Genomic DNA, 27,188 nt, shown 5'->3' with positions numbered 1-27,188 from the left:
GAGGAGAAAAATTCGCTCCATCGCAGGGGATCGAACCCGGGTCCTTGGTTCTACGTACCAAGCGCTCTGACCACTGAGCTACGCCGAATTAAATCCACAGCACCGGACCGAACCCTCCTCCTTGAATGTCCCCCTTTTAGCCTTTTAGTCAATGTTACAGATATTCTGTAGGACAAATTAATAAAAATATCTATAATATTCTCATAGCTAGCAGTGCATATTTCTGTACAGATTACTGTGCACTTAACAGCGGAATCCCGGCCAAATAAGTCACTCAGCTGAGTGCGCCCCCTGTATAATGGCAGTTTACTTGGACATAAAAAGTCAACATATATGCCTAACTTGGAGTCAGGTTAAAAGGGAAACATTCAAGGAGGAGGGTTCGATCCGGTGCTGTGGATTGAATTCGGCTTAGCTCAGTGGTCAGAGCGCTTGGTACGTAGAACCAAGGACCCGGGTTCGATCCCCGGCGCCGGAACGAATTTTTCTCCTCAAATATTAATCATAAGTGGCTATAGTACAGAAATTCGTTAACTAAAATGTTTGTGCGAGATCGTGCGTATTTGCTTGCTTTCCGCACACAACCAATACGCGGTAAGTGTGAAATATCACATTTAGTATTCCCAACGTAACACACATAACAATTTCCCTATTCTTACCGCTTAAGCGTCATATTCATTTTACTGCTTTAGGCTTTTAACATATTATTTTTAAAGACGTTCAATATAGTAATAATTATAAATTGGAAACTTACCACTGCAATTTCACCTAAATTGCACTGTTAATTATTGTTTTTAGATATTTGCAAAAATTAAGTAAACTCTACAACACCACAAAAGTTACTGCATTTGTAATGAAAGTAACATTAAGGAAGCCGTGAAAAAATCAACAAGATTCCAGACTCATCATAGACTGGGGGAAAAAAAAGACAGACGTATATCACGGCCTGCTGCAGTATAGTAAACACAGAAAACATTTTATAGGAACAATGTTGAAGATAGATATTTTTGTTTTCCAAAGTTGCCGTCACTGAACAGAAACCAACTAATTAGAAATTCCTCTTTCAGGTATGTAATAAACGATCTTCGCACAAAATAATGTACGATACATGAGCGTTATGTTTCTTTTCATGTTCTCGGAAATTAAAAAAGCTCAACTACGTTTCGCTTTTTCAATCTTTTCCTCGAACATGAAAACGTCAACATACCGCTCTTGTAACGCATATTACTATTACGTACTTAATCAATGTAATTTTGTCACAAAGTTACTTATGTAACTTTTGAATCATATTGCGATTGTCGCGCTGTTGTTTCATTAATTCGCCGCAGCAGCAGTGCAAAAGAGTGAAGTGAACTGAATACACTTTGTGTTCTTGTTCACAGTGAATACATCTTGATGACGGAACACGGCTAGCGCTGGTGTTGTTATGGCAGACATAATGCACTCTTCTCCTGTATGAACAAACACTATTATACAATTTTCTCAACAATGGGAGGCGCACGCTGCCGCAGGTGCACAGGTGCAGCGGACTGTGTGGTGATTAATGCTTTTTGTTGCGATGCAATACATTTTCATGCCGCCAGCAGCCAATCAATCAGTGTTTTGATGGTCTAATTATTCGACGGCTACAGTCGAGGGAGGGGGCATAGAAATTATGAACTGATTTAATGAACTGCAAGAATACATAGTCTAGTGAAGGGGGTGTACAGATAAAATTTGGCTATTAAATATATTTAATGAAGTGCTTTGAAGTTCAGATTAATATAATGTTACATTAAAAATCTCATTATCTCGTATCACAGGGGCTTACCGCTTTACAGACGCAGTTCTGATTATGCAGTCAGTATAATATAGCTGTAGCGTTTGCATTTCCGTCCCCGGAAATGACACGGTACTGGCCCGCAGTAGAGTTACGCGTTCTTTTCTATTCTAATGCCTTTGAGTTTTTTTTTTGCATTTCTTTATTCCATTATTTATTATCTTATTTATATTAATTTTTCTTCATTTCTCTATTTGTCATCTTTCCGTGTCTCATTTGTTTCACCATTTTTGATTTCTCTACTTATTCTTCCCCTTTTCAATTCTCCTCTCAAACTCTATCTCTTGATTTCTCTATTAATTCTTTTATAGGTTTTTTGAATGGCCATGTAGCAAGTGTAATAAGTAAATAAATAAGTAAATAAGTAAGTATATACGTAAATAAATAAATAAACAAGTAAATAAATAAATACATAACTAAACAAATAAATGAATAAATAAGTAAATAAATTAATGAATAAATAACCAAATAAATACATAAGTAAATAAATAAATTCATAAATAACCGAAAAAATACATAAGTAAATGAATAAATAAATAAATAAATGAATAAACAATCAAATAAATACATAAGTAAATGAGTAAATAACAATCTAAATAAATAAATAAATAAATAAATAAATAAATAAATACATAAATACCAAATAAATACATAATTAAATGAATGAATGAATAAATCAATAAATCAATAACCAAATAAATAACCAAATGAATACATAAGTAAATAAATAAATAAAAATAAATAAGTAAAAAATATATAAATAAATAAATAACCAAATAAATACATAATAAATAAATAAATAAATAAATAAATAAATAAATAAATAAATAAATAAATAAATAAATAAGTACATAAATAAATGAATAAATAAGTAAATAAATAAATGAATAAATAACCAAATAAATACGTACGTAAATAAATAAATAACTAAATAAATACATAAATAACCGAAAAAATACATAAGTAAATGTATAAATAAATGAACAAATAAATCACTAAATAAATAACAAAATAAATAAATAAACAAATAAATAAATAAAGCAAATAAATAATCAACTAAATACATAAATATATAAGTAAATAAAGAAAATAAATAAATAAACAAATAAATAAATAAATAAGCAAATAAATAAATACATAAATAAGTAAATAAATAAGTGAATAAATAAGTAAATAAATTAATTAATAACCAAATAAGTAAATAAAATAAATAAATACCTAAACAACCAAATAAATACATACGTAAATGAATAAATAAATAAATAAATAAATAAATAATCATATAAATACATAAATAAATAATTAAATAACAAAGTATATAAATAAACAAATAGGCCTAAATAAATATATATAAATAAGTAGGCATAAATAAATAAATAAATAAATAAATAACCCTTAATCTCTGTTCCTCTCACCGAATAAATTAATAAGTGAACAAATAAATAAACAAGCAAACAAACAAATAAGTAAATAAACTAATAAATAAACAAGTACATAAAGAAACAAACGGTTCTCGAATACAGGCAGAGGATGACAAGAGTCTCGTAGGTTATATTTCTGCCGTTTTCAATAATGGCATAGAAATATATTATCTTAAATATCGACTGGCACCAGTATGCAGTGTGTACCAGTTGAAATATTAGCTATACTTCAAGCAATAACATGCAGTGCTGTCAACAATATAAACTCCTGCATATACTCTGATTCTCAAGCAGCACTTTAATCAGTTAGAGACAATAAGAATCTTCACTCTATTCACTTGGAAATAAATTACGAAAATCACACATGCCTATCCTGGATTAGAGCACACACAGGCATTGTGGGTAAGGGACGAGCAGATGAACTGGCGAAAGAAACTGCTTTATTCATAGACGACCTTTGTTCATCGCTACATTGCATACATAAGTAGGAAAATGTCGGAGAGAGCGTGGCAAGAATTTGACTATAATGTTGATGTATGCCGTATGGCAAGAAGAGCTCACAATGAGAGTTTATAAGGTTTCCATAAAAAATTTGAGAGTTTCTTAAACAAATTACATGCACCAAGTTATTGTATCATTAATATTTAGGCCTACTTAGTAATAACCACATGAAAGTGTTACTATAATTTTGGAATACGCTGTATATATGTTAAGTTGTTTAATACTCACCCTGTAGATGCCGTAGATGAGCAGCAAAGACGTCAAGACTCCACAACATGCACAGCAGAGTAGCACAACGTTGAATGCCATCGAAGCTGCAACAGAAAACAGAAACATGAACGTTATCATCAGTCAATACAGGGTGTCGAAAGGAAAAGTGTACAATATAAACTACTTTTAGTCACCAGTTAGTTGCCCCAGAGCTGGATGCTTTTCGTTTATGAAATTTCACGTCCCGTTGCGTGCTTAAACGACGGTGAAATCTGGTACCATACTTTAGTTCGGTTAACCCCAACACTCACATAATTTTCTCCTGCGACGTCGAAATTGTTACCTAACACATTTAAGATTACTTTTACGATGTACAAAACGTGTGAATAAAACACACTTTCCGAATTATATTTTTTACGTGTAACATATATATTGGACCTATAGTAATAGTAAAAATGAAAGGATTTTGTGGAACGGAAATCAGACTTCAGTTGCCATGGCAATGCCTCCTTCATATCCGGTAAAATGACAATGAGGACCAGTCCATTCCTATACACAAGGGGAGTCCGCGCATTGTAATTTATACGTAGGAATTTAACATGGAAAATCAATTTATCTGTAAATAATACTTTCCCTGAATGTTCCACAGGAAAATTTTATGAGCAAAAATGTCAAGCTAATAACAATAAATCGAAATACACTAATAACCATTTTATCTTATTAATAGGTTTAAAGAAATTAATCAAATAAAATTCTAAAATGTAACTTTGTTTTATTTAACATTTACATCTGTTTCTTCTACAGTCAGTTATTTTTTTTTATCTCTGTTGTATTTAACATCGAGTTTCATGGAACCGTGGTATAAATAACACAAATTTAAATACTACAGTTAATACATTTGGTAAGGGAAAATCCAGCATAGCCTTACGCTTTATAAATTAATTTAATTATTTCCTCTGAACTTATTAATAAAATAAAATGGTTGTTAGTGTATTTCGATGCAATTTTAATCCTTATAAAATTTTCCTGTGAAACATATAGGGAAGATAGTATTTAGAAATAATAATCCAAAACTGTCTACATCCATTCTTAACAACTTTCAGGAAATGCCAAAAACTGATAACTTTTTTCCTATTTGTTTGCAGTGTTCGTCATATTTCAAGCTTATTTATGGATGGAAAGAGGGAATTTACGCACAACATTCATTAGAAAATTGCTAGATACATTTAGATAGATGACGAAACCGCCATTATCTCATTAAAAAAAATGGATTTAGACAGTTTTGGAATTAGATGCTTCTTCATTTCTCGTGGTAAATCCATGCACAGTAAGCTCTGTTACATAGAGCATGCATAACCTATTTGGAAGAGTTTATTAAAATCCATAGGGAGGTTATAATATATTTACAACAGCGGTCGTCAGCACTGAGAATACTGGGGCTAGCGTCTCTTACCCGCGGAGAACACAGTGCACCATGGTGCACTCGTAGCTGCTACCTCTTCCTGCTGCACGACGGGGCACACGGGATGGCTCCGTTTACCTTTTGAACAATTCAGTGAGTGCTAACGACCACTAATTTACAATATATGCTTTGACTGAGACTTGAAGCAGTGCCGTGTACAGTAGTGGCAAAAAATAAAACCGGACCGACCCTTGTAGCTGATACAAAAGAATTCTGTGCTGTGTATTGTGTCAAATTGTGGTAATTTCAATATGGATAGTGAAGCCAGAGGTATGTACTGCTATTTAATGTAAAAATACGCAGTTATCTTTTTGCCGAATAGAGGTAGAAATGTAATACTGATGCCATATGAAAATAAAACTCTCAAAGTTTTTTCGTCTGTAAGTTTGAGACACTGAAGGAAACAAAAGACGGTAAGAATCGAACAAATGCAATAAATTTCATTGTTACAATTAATTATACAAGATGGGTGTGTTTTGTGACAAGCAAAATTTGAATTTGTGACTCTGAAATCAGCTACAAGGATCGGTCCGGTTTTTTTGCCACTACTGTACAATACATGCGTAAAAATATAAAGTTAATACGAGCTTGGCATTAGCCGCAAACATGTGAATAAATAATATTTACAGAATATTCTGCTGTGCTTATAAACGATATACCAGTTAATTGTTATTTCTGTGGCTCAAAACAGTTCAGGCCACGAGTCGACTCATTCCCAAACCTCATTATCTCTTCAATATCAATTCTCATCTATCATCATAGACCTACCACCTGTCCTATGGAGTAGCGTACTCGACAAAGCTGTGCCCGGTTGGAACAATAATAATCCTCAGTAATGTGGAAATAGCCGGGGAATTAAATATTGATTATAGTTTCCTATTAGCTGAAATTTTGAGACGACGAAACACTTCTAATGGAGCAATGGTAGAATTAAAAGTGCGTTTTTTCTGACATAATGGCAGGGATAATTTAATATAGCTATGATATAAAGTGAAAGATGTAAAAAACAAGAGCATCATTTCAAATCAATAAGCATGAAATACTGTAAATTAAAAAACAGAAGCTCTGTTTGTTCTGATCTGGAAGGCTGTGGAGCACTGACGACTACCTCCACTGTCACTTTCCATGTCCCGTAGTTGTAAGTCGTCCACGTCATCTGGCGTATTCATAATCCCGATGTAGTCGGGGTCGTATCCGGTTGCAGCCCATTCTTCCACATAAATTACCAGCCTATTAATAATCCAGCCTAGCGCCATCATTCCAACCGGGTCAGGTTTCACGCCGCCATGCGATACTTCTTTGCAAGTTGATACAGCGGCGCGTTTTTCAGCCCCTTCCACCTTCCTTCAGGTGGACCGGCTGACCTTCACCTCCACCACTTGTGTGTGAACTGCCATGACATTATTACGTCACTCTTTGAAGAATGGCAAGTTATCAACCAAACCCTGGTCTCTGGCGCCAAAGAGTGACCGTACCTATGTATATGTGTGTATGTATGTGTGTAATGTGTCTATGTATGTATACAGGGTGTTTAAAAAGTGACGGTTAATAACTTACAGATGAAAAGTACAAACTGAAAGAAGCATAAATTAAAAATGTGTTGTGAATTCCATAGTTGCTCCGTACAGAACTTTTTTTTTTTTCGATTTTTAACTAAAAGATTACATTTTTCTTACGCACTTGCAACAACAATAATTGTTACAAATTACAGCCACTCTTGAAAAGTCTTTAAAACTGCACATTAGGATGAAAAATTAAACTGTAAAAAACCAAGTTGCTGTAAGTCGTGTGATTTGTAACAATTGAAGGGTTCAGAGCCATAGTGGGCCAAGCGCCATTTATTAAAAACGGATAAAGCAAGGGTTACAGTTAAGTGAATACCATAGTTTAATGAAGATTGACATATCATTTAGTTTTAAAGTGTATATTTCATATAACTTGCTATATGTTTAATTAAATTATAGAAATCACTTAATTTTAACCCCTGTTTTCTCCGTTTTTAATACATGGCGATTGGCCCATTATGGCTCTGAACCCATCAAACTGTGTTAAGTGCGTAAGAATAATATTATAATAGAATCTGTACAAAGCAACTATGGAATTAACAACACATTTTTAGCTTCAGAATACTAGCGAATTAAAGAACTAATACTCTTGGAATAACTTATTCTCTATTTGTAATATTCTTTCATCTTTAAAACTAAATAAAATAGGTGTTTTATACACAACTTCAAATTAGTGTAACTCTGAAAAATTTGAGAATAGGACCCCATATTTATATTACATTTTTTGCTCAGAATGTCTTCGGAAATAAGCTACTAAAATGTCGGTAACTCCTCGTGAATCGCCCTGTATATTTTAAGCTTTTTGGATGCAAAAGTTTTTCAGGACTTTTATCTGTGATCTTCAACCGGTATTTTAATGAAAGTTCCTAAATTAGAGAACTAAAATGAAAGACAGATAAAGTTTGGCCCTCTTTTGTAACTTTTGTGCAGGTCTCTGAATTCGCTCGCTTTACGCATCCTAATTTCCTGTTCAGCTTAGTCCATGATAGGATTCGCTTACCCATGTGTTGTGTGTTAATAGTCGCCATAGCGACAATTTTCTGTGATGTTCCTGTCGTCAATAGCAGACTTTCACACTACAAAGAATCTATAGCCACATTCCGAGCGTATCAAGTAAAACTTTGAATCTTTTGAGAGAGGTGACCTATTTAATCACTGTCGCCCTTTGAAAGCCAGCGTGTTTCATAGACTGTTGTTGCAATAGGGGCTTTCTATTTGACTCTTTATGAGTGCTGAATATAGCAGGTACATCAAACAATGTCGCAGCGTTCAGAAAACAGTCACAAGTTAAATGACATAAAAATGCTTTTCAAATTGAGTCCTTTGTCATCATACAAGATGTGTCATGTAGTTGAATTTTACACAAAATGGCTAGACATCAGTTTATTGTTATCTGTCCCTTCTGTTAGAAATACAAGATGTCTAAAATAAACAGTATCATATAAATTAGTTTTTATTTTTCAGTCAATCACTTATCATGTTAAGATGGCAGAAATGGATTCTGTTATATCAAGATACAATGTGATACATCACGAATATACCGAGATTTTCTTTTACATCCACTTCATACAGTCTTCCAATACATTGAACGTCATAAAGAACAAGCCTAGTCTTCAGTTTTATATATAATAATTTTAAACAATTTTAATTTCATAATTCAGGCACACTGCATGCCTCTCAATATATTGTATTATAATTATGTTCATTGGAAGGCTTTCTATTTGTATGTCAATTTTAATTTTAAGACTATGTACGCCATTCAACCATTCTAACGTATGTAAAGTATGCATGGTCAGACTATTTACTAGTGTTTTATAAATGTGTTTAAATAATATTTTCAACTAGTTCAAATGTTTGTTTGTTAGAAAACTGTCACCTGAAGGTGACTTGAAAGTAAGTCGAAAATATTAGTGACGTATATTAACTTTGTATGTTGATGTAACAGAATCCATTTCTGCCATCTTAACATGGTAAGTGATTGACTGAAAAATAAAAACTAATTTATATGATATTATTTCACAAACTTATCCGAACTCAACATGATCTTTAAATTTAAAATAAGCAGGGTTTGAGATGGGCAGGGCATGTAGCACGTATGGGCGAATCCAGAAGTGCATATAGAGTGTTAGTTGGGAGATCGGAGGGAAAAAGACCTTTGGGGGGCCGAGACGTAGATGGGAGGATAATATTAAAATGTATTTGATGGAGGTGGGATATGATGGTAGGGATTGGATTAATCTTGCTCAGGATAGGGACCGATGGCGGGCTTATGTGAGGGCAGCAATGAACCTTCGGGTTCCTTAAAAGCCATTTGTAAGAAAGTAAGTAAGTAAGTAAGTAAGTAAGTAAGTAAGTAAGTAAGTAAGTAAGTAAGGTGTTTTTATTTTAATTTGCTGAGAAAATTTTTCGTTTTCATGTTTTTTTTTTTATTTTAGTAGGTTATTTTACGACGCTAAATAACCTAAGATGTTGATCTTAGGTTATTTAGCGTCTGAATGGGATGGAGGTGATAATGCTGGTGAAATAAGTCCGGGGTCCAGCACCGAAAGTTACCCAGCATTTGCTCATATTGGGTTGAAGGAAAACTCAGGACAAACCTCAACCAGGTAACTTGCCCCGACCGGGAATCGAACCCGGGACACCTGGTTTCGCGGCCAGACGCGCTAACCGTTACTCCACAGGTGTTACCAAAAATTTTTTATCCTAATTTGTTTAACAATAGTATCCCTTTTGTAGAAACAACGTTTGACCTTCATCTGTTTAACATTACTACGCCAGAAACACGGATCGATGAAATGGATCTCAACGAGCAATAGCTGTTAAAGCTTTTTATAAAAATGATGATAGTGCAGTCGCTTCTCGAAGGGACTATAGGCGTTGTTTTAATATCGAAATAACAGTCACGGTAACATCTGTCAGATATGCCAACATGGTAAGCACATTTTTCGTATGGAAACATGCTAGATTCCCTACAAGAAGCCATATTGATTCCAGTAAGACGGAGTTACGTCACATTCAGCGAGAACTTCTATGCAAGCAGTGCACAAGATTTTCCACAACCGCGTCATCTCCAGGAATGGTGACATTGATTGGTCTCCCAGGTCCCCTGACTTAACTGTGATTATTTCCTGTGGGGGCAGCTGAAGAGCAAAGCGTATGCAAGTCAGCCACACAAGAACAACATGAGTTGAAATCGAATACATTCCTATTGCGATGTTGGAATGTGTCACGATTTGAGCCGTTCAGAGCAGAAGTGGTGTAAGTCAAGAATAGGTAATGAGGGTTAAAGTAAACATTCTGTAAAATACAGCACAAAGTATCAATTAATATTCAATTTATTTAAACTATTAGTAGTCAGTGGATTTCAATAAGGACATATTAACTGCTACTTTGCGCTGTATTTTACAGAATTTTTACTTTAAACCTCATTATCCAATTTTGACTTACACCACTGTTGCTCTGAACGGGTCATTTATTTCCATCGCAAACTCTCTGAGTGTGAACATCGTCAAAGTTTTCAGCTGCCGGACATAATTTAAAAAACTTGAATGTGATTGATGTTACACTAATGCAATATTTAAAGTTACAATAAAATTATTATATTTTTATTTTGTATCTCATTATGCCACCTATTTATTTTGTTGTATTTAGAACACCCTGTATAACAGTGTAGAAACATTGTAGATCTCAATGCAGCTTATGTAATAAGTTGTACGAGATCCTTCTCTTTTTTTCGTATACAAAAACATTTAAAGAGAACAGACAATCTACGGAAACTACATCTATTGTAAGCAGTGATTTCCATGCATGACAAATAGCATAGCAACTCGCCTGTGTTAACAGAACTACGAGTTAACACGTACGACTAGGGAGTAGAGCGGAATATTGCCAGTGAACTGTCGTTATCGTGATGGAGTCCGAAAAAGCCGTTGCTATGTAACAGCGACGCCATGTTGCTCGAAAACAAATGACTGTTTTGTAACTACATGCGGTCAGCCTTAATTTCCGTGGATAACAACTTGAGCATTTTCTCCGGGATTAAAACAAAGCGTTGTAAGTGTTCAGTGGATTCTGATAAATGTGAAAATTGTGCCATCGCTGTATAAATTATGTCGGGATTCGAATTTAACATCGAAACAAATCACCATTAATGACCTGTTATATTTCAATAAAATTAATAAATTGATTATTGTTAATATGCTCAAAACTGTTTATGCTGTTGAATAGTGTTATTAATCTATTAGAGACAAATTGAGTTGAAATTGTACTGTTATTTAATATGTAAATGTAATTATTGCAAAAACGGTTTATACTAGTGAAGAATAATAATCTTTACATTGTATAGTGATGAAAAATAATGCATAAACCTTTTTACGTCGGACAGACCTGCACATTTCTTGTTAAATTATATACTTCAGTACAGTTTTTCTACCAGTTACATAAAAATATAGTATAAACAATGCAATAACTAATTAATATTTACTAATAGTGATATTTTATCTTCTGTTCCATTCTTCGCAGTTATATTATCGGTTGTTCTGTACTGTTGCGAAACTTGGACTGACTGATAGAGGAACAGAGGTTAAGGGTGTTCGAGAATAAAATGCTTAGGAAAATATTTGGGGCTAAGAGGGATGAAGTTACAGGAGACTGGAGAAAGTTACACAACGCAGAACTGCACGCATTGTATTCTTCACCTGATATAATTAGGAACATTAAATCCAGACGTTTGAGATGGGCAGGGCATGTAGCACGTATGGGCGAGTCCAGAAATGCATATAGAGTGTTAGTTGGGAGGCCGGAGGGAAAAAGACCTTTAGGGAGACCGAGACGTAGATGGGAAGATAATATTAAAATGGATATGAGGGAGGTGGGATATGATGATAGAGAATGGATTAATCTTGCTCAGGATAGGGATCAATGGAGGGCTTATGTGAGGGCGGCAATGAACCTCCGGGTTCCTTAAAAGCCAGTAAGTAAGTAAGTAATAATAATAATAATAATAATAATAATAATAATAATAATAATAATAATATAGTGAAACCTTATATTTGAAACTATTCACTTTAACTTTATCTTTTCTATATTAAATCTATTATTTAAAGATTATTTTGCTATTTGATATAATCCCTTAATTATAGTACATTAAATTATTATTATCTAAAATGTGTTTCTTCAATGTTAATCTTATTATTTTAAGACAAGTTTTCCCTCACCCCATTAAGAGAAAATGCTGGGTAACTTTTGGCGCTATACCCTGCACTCATTTCGCTGGCATTATCACTTCAGATGCTAGCTAACAATTGCAGTTGATAAAGCGTCGCAAAATAACCCAATTAAAAAAAGACAAGTTTATTTCTGTGACTTATACTTTATAATTACTGTATTTACATATGTTGCTTCTTTTCGTTATACTGTAATTTACTTGGACTACATTTATAAATGCATGTTTCGATAATAAATTATTATTATTATTATTATTATTATTATTACAATACCAACTTAAGAGCGAGGAAAACTGTACAGTATATCGGGTAAAAGTTTTGTGAGCCAGCGTACAGATCATGTGCAAAAATATGCAGTGAATGAATGTCTGTTAAAAACTCTTGAAGCACGAGTATACGCGATGTGGGCGTTGGAGGAGTAGCCATCTGGTATGTAACCCACGAAAACCTCTGAAGCCTCAGAAAATATCAGTTGTTTGGTATCATAAATCCGACAAGGATAAAGTCACCAAAAGGACTGTAACAAAGCTCCTGTAACAGATCAAGGTTTCAGGCTATTTAATTAACTTCGTCCTTTTTGATATTAAAGAGGAAGACACAATATCCATTAGCAGGCGAAATGTCCAGGACTAATCTAATGCGGCTTCGTTTTTGCATTTTTAAGTCTTACTGGAGTTTTTACTGCAGCGCAGTGATGTCAACTGATGCCCATAGGAGCAAGAGCGCGCTTTAGAGCTTAGGAGAGCCTGAGCGCTTTACAGCGGAAAGGAAAGAGACAGACGAAAGAGGTGGTATATGAGTATGCTGCTTGGTCGAGCTATATACAGGGATGGCCAGCACTGATTCAATGGATAAAGGGAAGAGAACTTATTAAAACTGTATCCATGGTAATTTTTAGATTTGTCTGAGAAGTATAAGTGCATTATAAGAATGTAAGTTTTAATTTTAATGTTCATTTTTCACAAGTTTGCTTTTTTATTCAAAAGGAATATTTTCTCAACTTTTTTACAGAAAAGTGAAATTTTCAGATATGTTTGTTTAGTATCCTTACAGGTACTAAAACATTGTTTTTGTAAATCTAATATATCGTAAATACGTATTACTGAAGATAGTGTATTAAAATGAAAATATTCGCATGAAAAGTGTTTGTAAGGAAATGAATTAACAAAGCAAATACTGTTACATCACAAACAAAAGATATGTGCCTATGTGTTGGTAAAACGTCAGCTCTATAGCTTCAGCAGATTTAGAGATAATTTAACATTCTGATAACAGAAAGTTGCGAACCAATATCACCTAAAAGCATAATGCGATAAGAGTTTTATTATGTAATATTAGTTACAGTTAAAACATATACCTAGACAACTTTCCTTTGTACTATAACATCGTTTTGATTACTTTTATAAGGCTAAAGATACCATCAATATCAATTTCAACTTATCATGTCATATTCAGTGTATTTCTTTGGGATAACACTTTGTTTATGAATGATGTGTTTAATTCACTTAGTACAGTATAGTTGTAGGTATTATGGAATTTGTGTGAATATTCCTTGTTTACTCTTTATTATGTTATTAACGTTTAAAACACAACTGCAATATTACACTAAGAAATAGGTGTTAGTACTTTTGTTTTACAGACAATATAGAAAATAACAAACGGAAAGAAGCCATATAAAAATAACGACATAAAATTTCACGTTCCGTTTGAAGTTTGTGCACCACTGATTTCTTAATCCAACAGGCTGCTTATTCCTCCTAGCATACCTAGCGCTTAATGTCCGCGCACGACGTCAAGGTCAGAAAAATGCGCTTGCTTTGACATCTCTGCTGTAGCGGATAAGTTGTGTGCATGTAGCAAGCTCAGCGATTCCTGTGTGGTCAAGTTGGGCAGAGGAAAACATGGACCACTTTAAAAATGACACTAATATCTAAAATTTATATTATTTAAACTATGTGCAGTACACTAGAATACGCGTCTACACCTGTGGAGTAACGGTCAGCGCGTTTGGCCGCGAAACCAGGTGGCCCGGGTTCGAATCTCGGTCGGGGCAAGTTATCTGGTTGAGGTTTTTTCCGGGATTTTCCCTCAACACAATACGAGCAAATGCTGGTTAACTTTCGGTGTTAGACCCCGGACTCATTTCACCGGCATTATCACCTTCATATCATTCAGACGCTAAATAACCTAGATGTTGATACAGCGTCGTAAAATAACCCAATAAAAAACTAGAATACGCTATTTTCACTATATGAAATAAGTGGTAGATTGAATCATAAAGACCACAACAAAACTTTTTCCGACCAAATGTAATTTACACTGACCATAATGTGTAAAAGCTGCTGAAACATTTAATTGTTAACGGAAGTTGGAACTGCTAACCTGAGAGGCGAGTCTGGCCCCATTAATAATTCCTGGCCCATGTGTTCAATCCGCAGGCTGGGGTGTTTCAAGGCCCCATGAAGACGCGTTCCAGAGCCCCCGATAGCGAGTCCGGAATATTACAGCTTGCGGTGCACCCTTTAATCCCTTCACCCACCCCCTCTATCAGACGACAAGGGTAGTTCCATGTCAGAAAGCGCACCCCCGAATGAATATTAAAGCCGCTATGCCAGAGCATCCCTTCTACTTTAACAGGAGGCTGTGGTTAGCAATGCAATCGGGAGGCCGTGGGGATTGTTGTGTTGTTCTCTAATGCGTCCGGCCTGTGCGAGGCGATTCGGCGGTTTTAAAGGGGAGACTGAATTTCCCGTATCTGCAGAGCTGGTTTATTGCGCTTATAAATTTTTCTACGTATAATCAATGGAAAAGCTTTGGATGTAGTAAATTGGAAGATTTAGAATATCTGTAGGCTATCATACGAATGGAGACTAAGATGACTACGCTATAAAAGGCTCATAAATATTTATCTACTCTCGCTCTATTTCTCTTTTTTTTTTTTCCCCTCGCTGTGTTTCAGCACTTTTTTCTGTCAAAGTAAACAGTAAAAAATACAAACAAATTTTAGTAGGTTGCGATGGTAACACACCCGCGGGGCTTTTTGTACATGGATTCGAGTTGGACAGTAAATACAAACGTACTTGTTCTCGTACGTGAAGTAAACAATGGAATAATAGCACATTATGCAACGAGCCTATAATGGTAGTTATTAAGACGCGAGTATGTTTATGAAACGAGCGCAAGCGAGTTTCATAATTTTCATACGAGCGTCTTAATTACCATTATAGGCAAGTTTCGTACGACTTTTTATGCTCGACCATATTTCTAACTTGAAATTATTCATAAGTATTCATGTTATTTTTATCTGACTGGGGAGCGGAACTGACCTTGTGCAATATCTCGTAAATTGTGAGATGTGCGCAGACGCGAAAGTATTGCTTTTTTCCGGGAAACGAATGTCATTGACCTTGATATAATCTAGAGATTAAAATAAACATTAATCTTGATATAACCTTGAAATTGATTTAGACATTGAAAAACGAGATGACAAATTGAATTTCTTTGAATATTATTTACAATTAACGCTAATTATTATAGTAACAGAACATAACCTTCTGCAACAGTATTGGATTTCCAGCCTCTGTGACGTTTCGCTAGTTGTCTTTCGATTGCATATCCGAGAATAATCGATACTTGCGCTTTCATATTGCTACAATGGTGTTTTCTGATTGGTGGAACACCTGACCTTAATGAATAGGTGTACTTTAATCAGGTCCATTAAAGGGCTGCTACCAGGTGTATAATTACATTTCGGCATGGTCGAGCATAAAAATATTAAGAAAACTAAAAGTTTGTTGCAGTACAGTAGTCAGCTCTCTTAAGGGGTTAGGTACAGCTTACAGCAGTAAAATTTTTGGAAATATTCAACGTTTTTTTCCTCCATTATTATATCTTGTACAATAATGAAAAGTGGTATGTGTAAAACATTGTCTTTGTGCTATATGAAAAAATATTTTTACGATTTAAAAAAAAAATATTTATAGGCTATATAGGCCTATATATATATATATATATTTTTTTTTTTTCAAAATTCAAAATGTACAGTTCACTGTGCAGTGATGTCAAAAGACTGCTTTTCGTCTCTAGAATATGATCTTTCGTCAAATATAACTTTTGTGGAATATTATTATTTTTAATATATTAATAGTCTTATTTAGCACGGAAAGGCGCGCGAGCAAAGGTTCGATTCTCGCTTGGGCTGGTTACCTGGTTGGTTTTTTCCGAGGTTTTCCCCAACCCTAAGGTGAATGTCACGTAATCTATGGCGAATCCTCGGCTTCATCTCACCAAATACCATCTCGCTATCACCAATCCCATCGACACTAAATAATCTAGTAGTTGATACAGCGTTGTTAAATAGCCAACTTGTTGTGCTAACAGATGGAGTTACTTGTCAACAATGTGATGCTGAAACGTGTTACTGCCCAGCGACAGTCCTGATGTATTTTTATATTTGTGGTGATTGGTTAATTAATATTAACTCGGCACACTCACATTCATACAAATTTCCAGACTCTAGACACCTAGGGAATTCCTCTTCTTCAAGAAAAATTCACCGAGAGCCGAGCCCGGGAATCGAACCAGGGACCTCCTGATCTGGAAGCCAGCATGCTGACCAACGGAGGCAGCCATTTCAGCTTTTTGTTTTCTGTTAGGAGATACGACGCAAACCACTAGTATGCTATGCCTTGTTAAATTTCAATCAGGTGAATATAAAGACAGAAATGAAAAGAAATATCAAACTTTTGTTTCAAATCCCAAACATCCTTAAAGCCCCAACCATGCTCATAATAATAATCACGAACAGCACAAACGTTTCATGTGATTATAGGAATTCGACGAATTCCCTGTCACTTTTAAACAAATGTACCAGGATTTTGTGTACAACGTAATTTTTTGTATTTTTATAGGCATGGCGCCTTTGGAGCAAGTTATATTAACATTATAAATGAATATAGTGACTTACTGGGGGAGATGCCCTCGGTCTCCAACAGGCTGTTGCTCTGCGGATGCGTGAGGTTCCCGCTCCAGTAGAGATGTTCAGAATGAACGAAGTGGGCCATGATCAGCACCGTCACCGTGAAATACCCCTGCAACATAGATCAAACACAATACGCTATAGTTGTTACATACAGTGTAGGACAAAATTCTTGATATACTGGGTGTTCATTTCAAAGTGTGTCATGACGTCACTGTTGTGAGTCAGCGATTTGAAGCGAGTTTCAGCTTTTATGTCAGAGAAGTTGCCTATTAATCAAGGCGTTCAATATGAACTTGAGAATGTGTACGGTATAACTTGAACGTCGTAGCAACAGTTGGCGGTCTGTAAAGTCTGTGTGCTACCATAACCTCTTTCAAACTGTGTTTTGCGCGGGCAAGTCGTACGCAGGGTACTTGTTATCATCGGTCAGAGTTTATAAAACAGTTATATTACCGGTTGTTAAGTATGGTTGTGAAACTTGGACTCTCACTTTGAGAGAGGAACATAGGTTAAGGGTGTTTGAGAATAAGGTGCTTAGGAAAATATTTGGGGCTAAGAGGGATAAAGTTACAGGAGAACGGAGAAAGTTACACAACGCAGAACTGCACGCATTGTATTCTTCACCCGACATAATTAGGAACATCAAATCCAGACGTTTGAGATGGGCAGGGCATGTAGCACGTATGGGCGAATCCAGAAATGCATATAGAGTGTTAGTTGGGAGGCCGGAGGGAAATAGACCTTTAGAGGAGGCCGAGACGTAGATGAGAAGATAATATTAAAATGGATTTGAGGGAGGTGGGATATGATGATAGAGAATGGATTAATCTTGCTCAGGATACGAACCAATGGCGGGCTTATGTGAGGGCGGCAATGAACCTCCGAGTTCCTTAAAAGCTAGTAAGTAAGTAAGTAAGTAAGTAAGTAAGTAAGTAAGTAAGTAAGCAAAAGTCCTGTATCAGGGACAGATTAGTAGGCTACGTGGAACTCATAACCTTACATCCATCATAGTGGAATGATGCTACGGTTTTATGGTTCAGCCATACCCATTGTCGGCGCTAGAGTTTGAACTAGGGAATCTCTGATCTAAAGTAACATTTATCAATGGACAACCGAAGACGGCAATGTGAATAAAGACGAGAATTAGTTTGTGTGGCAACCATGAAATTATTGCAGCTCTTTAATAAAGTCCAAATCTGTGGAGTAACGGTCAGCCCTTCTAGCCGCGAAACCAGGTGGCTCGGGTTCGAATCCCGGTCGGGGCAAGTTACCTGGTTGAGGTTTTTTCCGGGGTTTTTCAACCCGATACGAGCAAATGCTGGGTAACTTCCGCTGATGGACCCCGGGCTCATTTCACCGGCATTATCACCTTCATTTCATTCAGAGGCTAAATAACCTGAGATGTTGATACAGCGTCGTAAGATAACCGAATCTTTAATAAAAGTGTACGAAGACTTTTGGATCATCCTGTATTTTAATTTGAATTTCGTTTTTTACTTATATTATGCAAATTTTAGAATGTGTGATATATAGTGCAACTACAATTAATTACATACCTACATGCACATATCACAATACTAAATGATAATGAAAAAATGGCTGCCATGGTTGAAACACGCATGCAATTTCACTTAATGATGCTGACAAATTGTGATACATACGAGATACAACATTTACAAGTGTAATATAACCTAAATAACATTGTAGACTGAAGGATTGTGTACGGTATTCGAACAAAATTATATTTTCTAACAAAAGTATGAACATAAAAAATGTGTGTTCTATTTACAAGCATACAATGTGTATAAGTTAAATATTTTTGTCATAATGATGTTCAACGGTGTTGCTAGATTTTAGTGGGTTTTGTACCTTGTGAGAGACGAAGATACATTAGACTTTTCAGAAGTAACTTACGTGTCACTCCAGTAGACGGAAAACAGGAATTTTCTTTCTGTTGAATTCGTTACCAGGGATTATTCTCCCGTCAGAAGAGCAACTCAACGTTTCTACATAATTAATCAGCTGACGCAAGAGGTTTGGGACGTAGTTGAAGGACATGCTCCTTAAAGTATACAAACCCGTCTTACAACTTACTGTGTAGCTACTGTTGTCCGTCTTATCCTTTATGTTAGGAGTCACAGTAACGAAAGGTTGTGGCACTGTAATCTAATTCCACTGGACTTTTCTTTCTGGGAGCATATCAATAATTTGTTGTACGAGATGTCTATTGAACCTGAAAAGGAAACTATTAATGAACTCATGTATAAATCTTCCCACAAACTGAGACCACAGATTTTCAAAGGAGAAACGCCTATAAAAACGAGCTGTCCACGCAAACTGTAAGCTACGAAATTACAATTATAAACATTATATTAAGGTTAAATGAGTGGTAGTATACCACAAATTGTTATAAATGTTGATGACAAAAAAGAAATAAAAAATAAACAAATACTTAAATAAACAAATAAATGAATAAGTAAATAAATAAATAAATAAACAAATAAATATGTAAGTAATCAAATAAATAAGCTTAAATGAATGAATAAATAAAATAATAAATAAAATAAAATTTAAATAAATAAATAAAAAGCAAATAAATAAATCGATAAATAAGTACATAAATCTAATATATAATTTGAACTGGTAATGAAAATTACGGGAAAACGGCTGAACGGATTTTAATAAATGACCCCTAATTTTGAAGCTTGGAACCCAAAGTTTTTCAGAAAAAATAGTAGTTTTCAGTGAAATGTCAATTTTCCTACATCATTTTCTTATTTTCCAAAATCCATCTTTCGTCAGTTTTGAGAACTAATTAATTGCATTTCAGAATAAAACAAAACACACACTACAATAAACAATAGACTATTACACGAAGGCCATGACCTAAAGGATTGCTGACATACTTAGAGTTCAGATGGGTCAGATTCTTTCACATCATAATGCCAATATGTCGATCTTCATTTGTGTAATTTTTTGATAACGTATAAAAATAATTTACAAGTCTGATTCTCTGGTCTGTAGTTTTCCGAGTACATTTGTGTATTCGATATTAAGAACTACAAAACTTAAGAATGTTTGGTGACATTATTACCATTAAAAATGAAATATTATTATAGTTAATGCAACACATAATGGTATACTGATGATATGAAAGTGAAACCTTTTGGGGCCTTACGCAGAGAAAGAAGATTTTATACTAGATCTTCATTTCTATAATATACTGAGTAACTGCTCTATATATATATATATATATATATATATATTACTGAAAACTATAAAACTTACGTAACAGCGTGGTCGATCGACGGATGTTGCGTCACAATTTGTTGAGACTATAAATTAGGAATGCCTGTAACATCGATATCAACGTGCAGTTTCGATTTTATGCACAAGAACGTATAATCTCATAAACTTCTTTCCATCTGACTGTAGACAATTATTTGAAGAGAAGTAATATAATGATAACGAGATACTAAGGTTATTGTTATGAACTTAACACTACTTGTATTAAACTTGTAGGATATGTGGAAATAAAACCACAGTATAGAGAATATATCTCTATACTGTGATCAAACAGTGGTCTTCCTGCTCATAAGGAAGTAATGCCATTGTTTAAAACTTCTGTCGTACGTAATTTTGACGTATAATGGATAAACAATTGATCCTCACTACTTTTCCCGCCAAGAGAGCACCTCCTTCTTCTAGCCATGCCTCTGTCTTTCAGTTGCTGACTATAGTAGTCGTGACAGCAGGTTGCAACTTACACGCTTGAGCAACTTATTATGAGATATAATTATTTGGAAGTGTACGTCAGATTTACGTATCAATAGTATTAATAGAACATTTTCTGTTAGTGCAGTTTATTTATTCCCTTAAGCGTGTTTTATCTAACAAAGTAACACTGGATGAAAACTTACGTTGTAATCGACACCACTCTGCAGGTCATGGATGAAAATTCAGATGATGATGCTGATGATGACGCTGAAGGCAATGTAGAGATTGAATATGAAACTTGTGACAATTACAAGGATATAAGATACAGTAGGAGAGATTGAGAATCACGTAGAAAGCAAGCGAATGGAGAAAGAAGGCAAAAAACAAGAAAACAGGAAGAAAAGGAAAGGAAAAGGAAAGGAGAAGGAAAGGAAAAAGAAAGGAGAAGGAAAGGAAAAAGAAAGGAGAAGGAAAGGAAAGGAAAAGAAGAAGGAAAGGAAAAGGAGAAGGAAAGGAAAGAAGGAGAGGAGAGGAGAGGAGAGGAGAAGAGAGGAGAGGAGAGAGGAGAGGATATTTTCATACCTCTAACCTACAATCCACAATAATCTGAAATAGCTATTGTTTCACTCACACATGTAAAACCGACTGATCGTTCTGACATTGTTACTTGCGTTTTCGCATTGGAACTCAAGAACTGAAGATGTATAGGTTAAATAAAAAGTATTTATCATGAAGCAAACCATTCAGAGGGGTAGGCCTATGTTTCATTATTATGGAAGCAAATAACTTCCAAAATTTCTGGTATTCTTCATTGGAAATAAATGTGAAAAAAATTAATTTGAACTTCTAATCAACTTTGTTAGCAGCAGTTGCCGCACAAGCCACTAGTAAACATTTAAATAAATAATACATAAAATGAATGAATAAATAAATAAATAAATATACAAACATTAAACATATAAATATACAAATAAGTAAATAAAGAAACACATAAATAAATAAAGAAACAAATAAGTAAATAAATAAATCGATAAATCAATACATAAATAAACATAAATAAATACATACACAAAATTAAGGAATTAATGAATAAATAAATAAATAAATATACAGACAGACAAATAAATAAATAAACATACAAACACTCAAATAAATATACAGACAAATAAATAAATAATTAAACATACAAACACTAAACATATAAATAAATAAATAAATAAAAATATAAATAAATAAATAAATAAATAAATAAATAAAATAAATATGTAAAGAAATAAAAGAATGAATAAATAAATCGCTAAATAAATACATAAAGACATATAAATAAATACATAAATAAGTATATACATAAACAAATAAATGAATAAACATATAGACAGACAGACAAACAATGAAATAAATAAACAGTAAACATATAAATAAATAATTAATTAATTAATTAACTAAATGAATGAATAAATAAATAAAATAAATATATAAATAAATACATAAATATATAAATAAATAAATAGTGATATTACATTATGTACAAAAAAACTGTTGATGAAACAACGAGATTTTTCATTTGTTAGTTTTTTCATTTCCATAGTTACAATTTCTTTGATCAAAACATTAATAATTTTATTAGTACCGGCACTGCGACAAAAAAGTTGAAGTTTCAAGCGATGGTTCTGTTATTAAATGCTAGGTTACAACTACTCTATTGTAAATATGAAAGCAATAGAAGTCTTCTTAAAGATCTCAGAAAATGTATAATGCTTAACAAGTGAAGAGAAGGCCCACGTTCCACTCGAAATTTATTATACACGTCTGCATTTTCCTGTACCCAAAATCTACACTCATATCTTGTTTTCTCCAAACTTCTTTATCTTCCCATTCCCATTTATTTTAAATATTATTTATTTCCGGAAGAGTTGATTCTTGGGAAATATTCGTCCTGTAAAAAATTGAGAAGTAGCTGTATGCATACAGTTAGAAAACATGGTAAGAATTGTCTTTTCGTTGTCAATTATAGTTATTAAAACATATGTTACCGTGAAAATCTTGGAATATATTTTTGTACCAACACAATACTTGATCTTTGTACTTCATGTAATACATCCACAACACACACTGAATACCTGTATTATAAAATGAACAATATAAATTCAGGAATAAGATTTATAATTGACAGAAATGTAAATATGGGTGATGTCAAACGCCGACACAGAAGCTGTGCGTGTTCTGCATCGATAAAGCAATCTATGAATTAAACAGATTATAAAATTACTTGATTAATTAAATCCAACGCTCCATGATACCGGGGGATTAAAAAGAACTTCAATCAACAATTCCCTGGCTGCACAACAACGCTGCAGATGAAATATTGGCTGGATTTCACTGTAAGCCCCTGTAATTAGGGAGCTATTTATAGCCTAGTCCAGTCGGCTGGTGACTCTCTATCAAAGAGAACTCTGGTTCAATTCCGGACACACATGTTAAATCCAGAATAGAAAAAACGGCTGTGAAGCTAGATTGTTAGATTTTATATTAATATGATGTACCTTCGTCATAGGTTTTATATTGTTTAAGGGGTTGCGTACAGCTTACAGCAGTAAAATGTTTGGAAATATTCAACATTTTTTCCCTCCATTACTGTACCCTGTACAATAATGGAAATTGGTATCTGTAAAACACTGTCTTTCTGCTATATGAAGAAAATGTTTTTACGATAAAAAAAAACTATTTATATGTACATTTATTTTTTCAAAATTCAAAATGGTGGCAGTTCACTGTGCAGTGATGAAGCGTTTCCCTCATAACTCATAAACTTATTAATTTTTCATGTTTTCTCTCTTCTATTTTATTACTGAAACTCATATTTACAATATCATGCTCTTTCAACTACATTCCTTAATAAATAATATGTATTTTTTTATTTTGTGTTAGAAGAAAATACTGATATCTGACCATTTTTAAATGAATTTATTTTTTATCAATCTATCAAAGGTAGAGGAGTGATCTTACATCATATTCCAATTAGTGTACTTATAATTAATTTCCGTTTTTTAATAAGGTACTGAATTTTAAGACACAAATTTTCCAAATATTCCAATTAGTGTACTTATAATTAATTTCCGTTTTTTTAAATACTGAATTTTAAGACACAAATTTTCCAAATATTGCAATTAGTGTACTTATAATTAATTTCCGTTTTTTTAAATACTGAATTTTAAGACACAAATTTTCCAAATATTCCAATTAGTGTACTTATAATTAATTTTCGTTTGTTTAAATACTGAATTTTAAAACACAAATTTTTCAAATTTATAATTAATTTTCCTTTGTTTAAATACTGAATTTTAAAACACAAATTTTTCAAATATTCCAATTAGTGTACTTATAATTAATTTTCGTTTGTTTAAATGCTGAATTTTAAGACACAAATTTTCCAAATATTGCAATTAGTGTATTTATAATTAATTTTCGTTTTTTTAATACTGAATTTTAAGACACAAATTTTCCAAATATTCCAATTAGTGTACTTATAATTAATTTTCGTTTTTTTTTTTAAATACTGAATTTTAAGACACAAATTTTCCAAATATTCCAATTAGTGTACTTACAATTAATTTTCGTTTGTTTAAATACTGAATTTTAAGACACAAATTTTTCAAATATTCCAATTAGTGTACTTATAATTAATTTTCGTTTGTTTAAATACTGAATTTTAAAACACAAATTTTTCAAATATTCCAATTAGTATACTTATAATTAATTTTCATTGCAATTAGTGTATTTATAATTAATTTTCGTTTTTTTTAATACTGAATTTTAAGACACAAATTTTCCAAATATTCCAATTAGTGTATTTATAATTAATTTTCGTTTTTTATACTGAATTATAATTGTCCCAATTTTCAAATACACGTAAAGATTAATTTTTGGTCCTACAGAATATATCTGTTATGGTAACAATGATTATTACAGGCGAAAAATATCTTAGAAAATAATAGTATGGACTATTCTGAGTAAAAAAACTTCATATGAGCCAGTGTCCAATTTTTAGTTGTTGTGGAGATGCAGCTGTTTGAATGTTACGCATAAAAAACTTAAGAAAAGGTATGAAGGAAAGTAACAAACTAAATGGAGGAAGGAAGATGGGGACCTTGGTGGCCAATGACCACTGCGACCGATCCATCGTTCGGAGGATGTTAAGCTTACGAGTATATGTGTCACCTGACGGCTATAATGTGTATGTTATACATTTTAGACATTGAAATCACACATATATTATGGTAGAAATTAATTTCTTTGGATAGAATGCAACATTTAAAGAATTGTAGCTAATGAATGGTGAACATAGTGAGGAGACAGTAAAAGATTTAGGGTGGGAACTTCTCAAATCAAGGCGACGAAAAACCAGACTCACCGCACTGTTTAAGGCACAAATGGGACACAAAGCATGGACCAATATCAATGCTAGATTAGCAACACCATCATACCTAGGAAGGGCTGATCATATTAGGAAGTTTAAATGTAGAAAACAAAGAACGGACGTGGCAAAATTTTCCTTTGTTAACCGCACAATAGTAGACTGGAACAGCTAACCTGCGGCAATCTTTCAGGGTGGTCCTCTTAAAATCAATACATTTAAGGAAAGGTTAAGAAGATTAAACTGAAAATGTAATTGGAGGTGCAGTGTAATTATTTAAGTTGTATCATGTAACTAATTGAGTTGATATATACTCGTAATTAAGTTGATATGTAATTAATTAAGATTATATGTATTTAGTTGATATGTAAATAAATTAAGTTGATATGTAATTAAGTTGGTATGTAATTAATTAAGGTGATATGTAATTATTTAAATTGGTAATAGTTGGGTGAAATAGAAGTACTCATAAGTTATATTTACTTTTGCTTACCGTAGGCGTTATTATAGAATAGTTTTTATTCATAGTCCTAGGTTTATTGCAATAGTTATAATTATTGTATATTATATATCACTACCACCGAGTGTATACCCAATTGTAGTGTTAATAAACAAATACATACATACATACATACATACATGACGTAAAACTCCATAGAACAATACCAAATTTGAAGTCATACCAAGAAAGTAACAGGTAGACTCATGGACGAGGAGGGCATCTTAGAGGGGTGTTCGTTTCCTCTTCCATAAATCAGTTTACCGACTGCTAGATGACGTCTGTTAAGGAGGTGTAATGAGTCTGGGAATGTATGCAGCACGCATCGCTTTCTGCGGACCTGCTCGTGTCCATGTTTATTTATGACCTCAACCAAATTGCTTGTTCCTACCACAGCTGTGCGGCTCGCTTTCGTAATGAAATAGTTCCACACAAGATTTGGTGTTACGTCACTTACAACGTGTTTGTATTTCACCCTTCGTGCTTCCTCCTTTTCCATCACTTTATCCTTCTTTTCAGTCCGTCTGCTTCATTCTCTCTATTCCCTTCTACAACATATCTTTTTCTCGTTTTTAATGTTTTCCTTTTGTTATGTATTTGTCTTCCTTGTTTCCTTCTCCGCCACGTTGTTTTCTGTCTGTTTTCCTCTATTTATTTCCATTTTTAACTGTTTCGTTCCTAGGTTTTCTGTTTTTTTTCCTGACATTTTTTCTCGGTAATTTTCTTCTTTTTTCCCTCTATTATACTACTTCTTTATAGTTTCTCCATTTCGTTTAACTCCGGAGCTGCGCTCGTGCTTAGGTTGGATCTCCCGTTCGGTCTCATTGAATGGTTTCTTCCGAGGTTTTCCCCAGCCGTGGGACTGATGCCGGATGGTCTATGGCGAGTCCTCGGCCTCACTTAATTTCACCCCCTTTGGTCTGATTACCTGGTTCGGTTTTTTCCGAGGTTTTCCCCTAACCATAAGGCAAATGTCAGGTAATCTTTTGACGAATCCTCGGGCCTCACCTCATCTCACTATATCTCGCCAAAATTTTGTAAAATATTGTAAAAATTATACAAGAATTATAAAAATTGTAGAAAATTGCAAAATTGTAAAATATTGTAAAAATGTAAAAAATTGTAATTGTAATTGTAATTGTAATCTTGTAAAATTTTGACTTGTTCCACATCTTAAAGCTTCATTGCTAATGTAAGATCTATGGAATATAATAAATGAAATGAAAAAAAAGAAATATTATCTACAGTATTTATGATTCATCTAATCTAATTTACACACTCACACATACACACACATATATACTTTTTTCACTATCTCTTAATCTCTTTACACTTTTTCCTCTTCGTTGCATTTTCCCTCTCATATCTTTTTCT

At 33.6% G+C, this 27,188-nt stretch overlaps 1 protein-coding gene across 1 annotated transcript in view; it reads right to left on the bottom strand.

Annotated features, from left to right (window-relative positions):
* Positions 1-27,188, bottom strand: part of LOC138702854 (uncharacterized) — a 571,430-nt gene that overhangs the window by 162,698 nt on the left and 381,544 nt on the right. Inside the window, exons 2-3 of the mRNA XM_069830203.1 lie at positions 17,170-17,293; positions 3,970-4,055 (exon numbers count right to left, since the gene is read on the bottom strand). Of these exons, the coding sequence (XP_069686304.1) occupies positions 3,970-4,055; positions 17,170-17,293 (210 nt within the window). The remainder of the gene's footprint in view (positions 1-3,969; positions 4,056-17,169; positions 17,294-27,188) is intronic.

The sequence above is a fragment of the Periplaneta americana genome, chromosome 7 (assembly GCF_040183065.1).
Source record: "Periplaneta americana isolate PAMFEO1 chromosome 7, P.americana_PAMFEO1_priV1, whole genome shotgun sequence".
NCBI classification, from domain to species: Eukaryota; Metazoa; Arthropoda; class Insecta; order Blattodea; family Blattidae; genus Periplaneta; species Periplaneta americana.
This window is presented reverse-complemented; position numbering and strand designations above follow the sequence as displayed.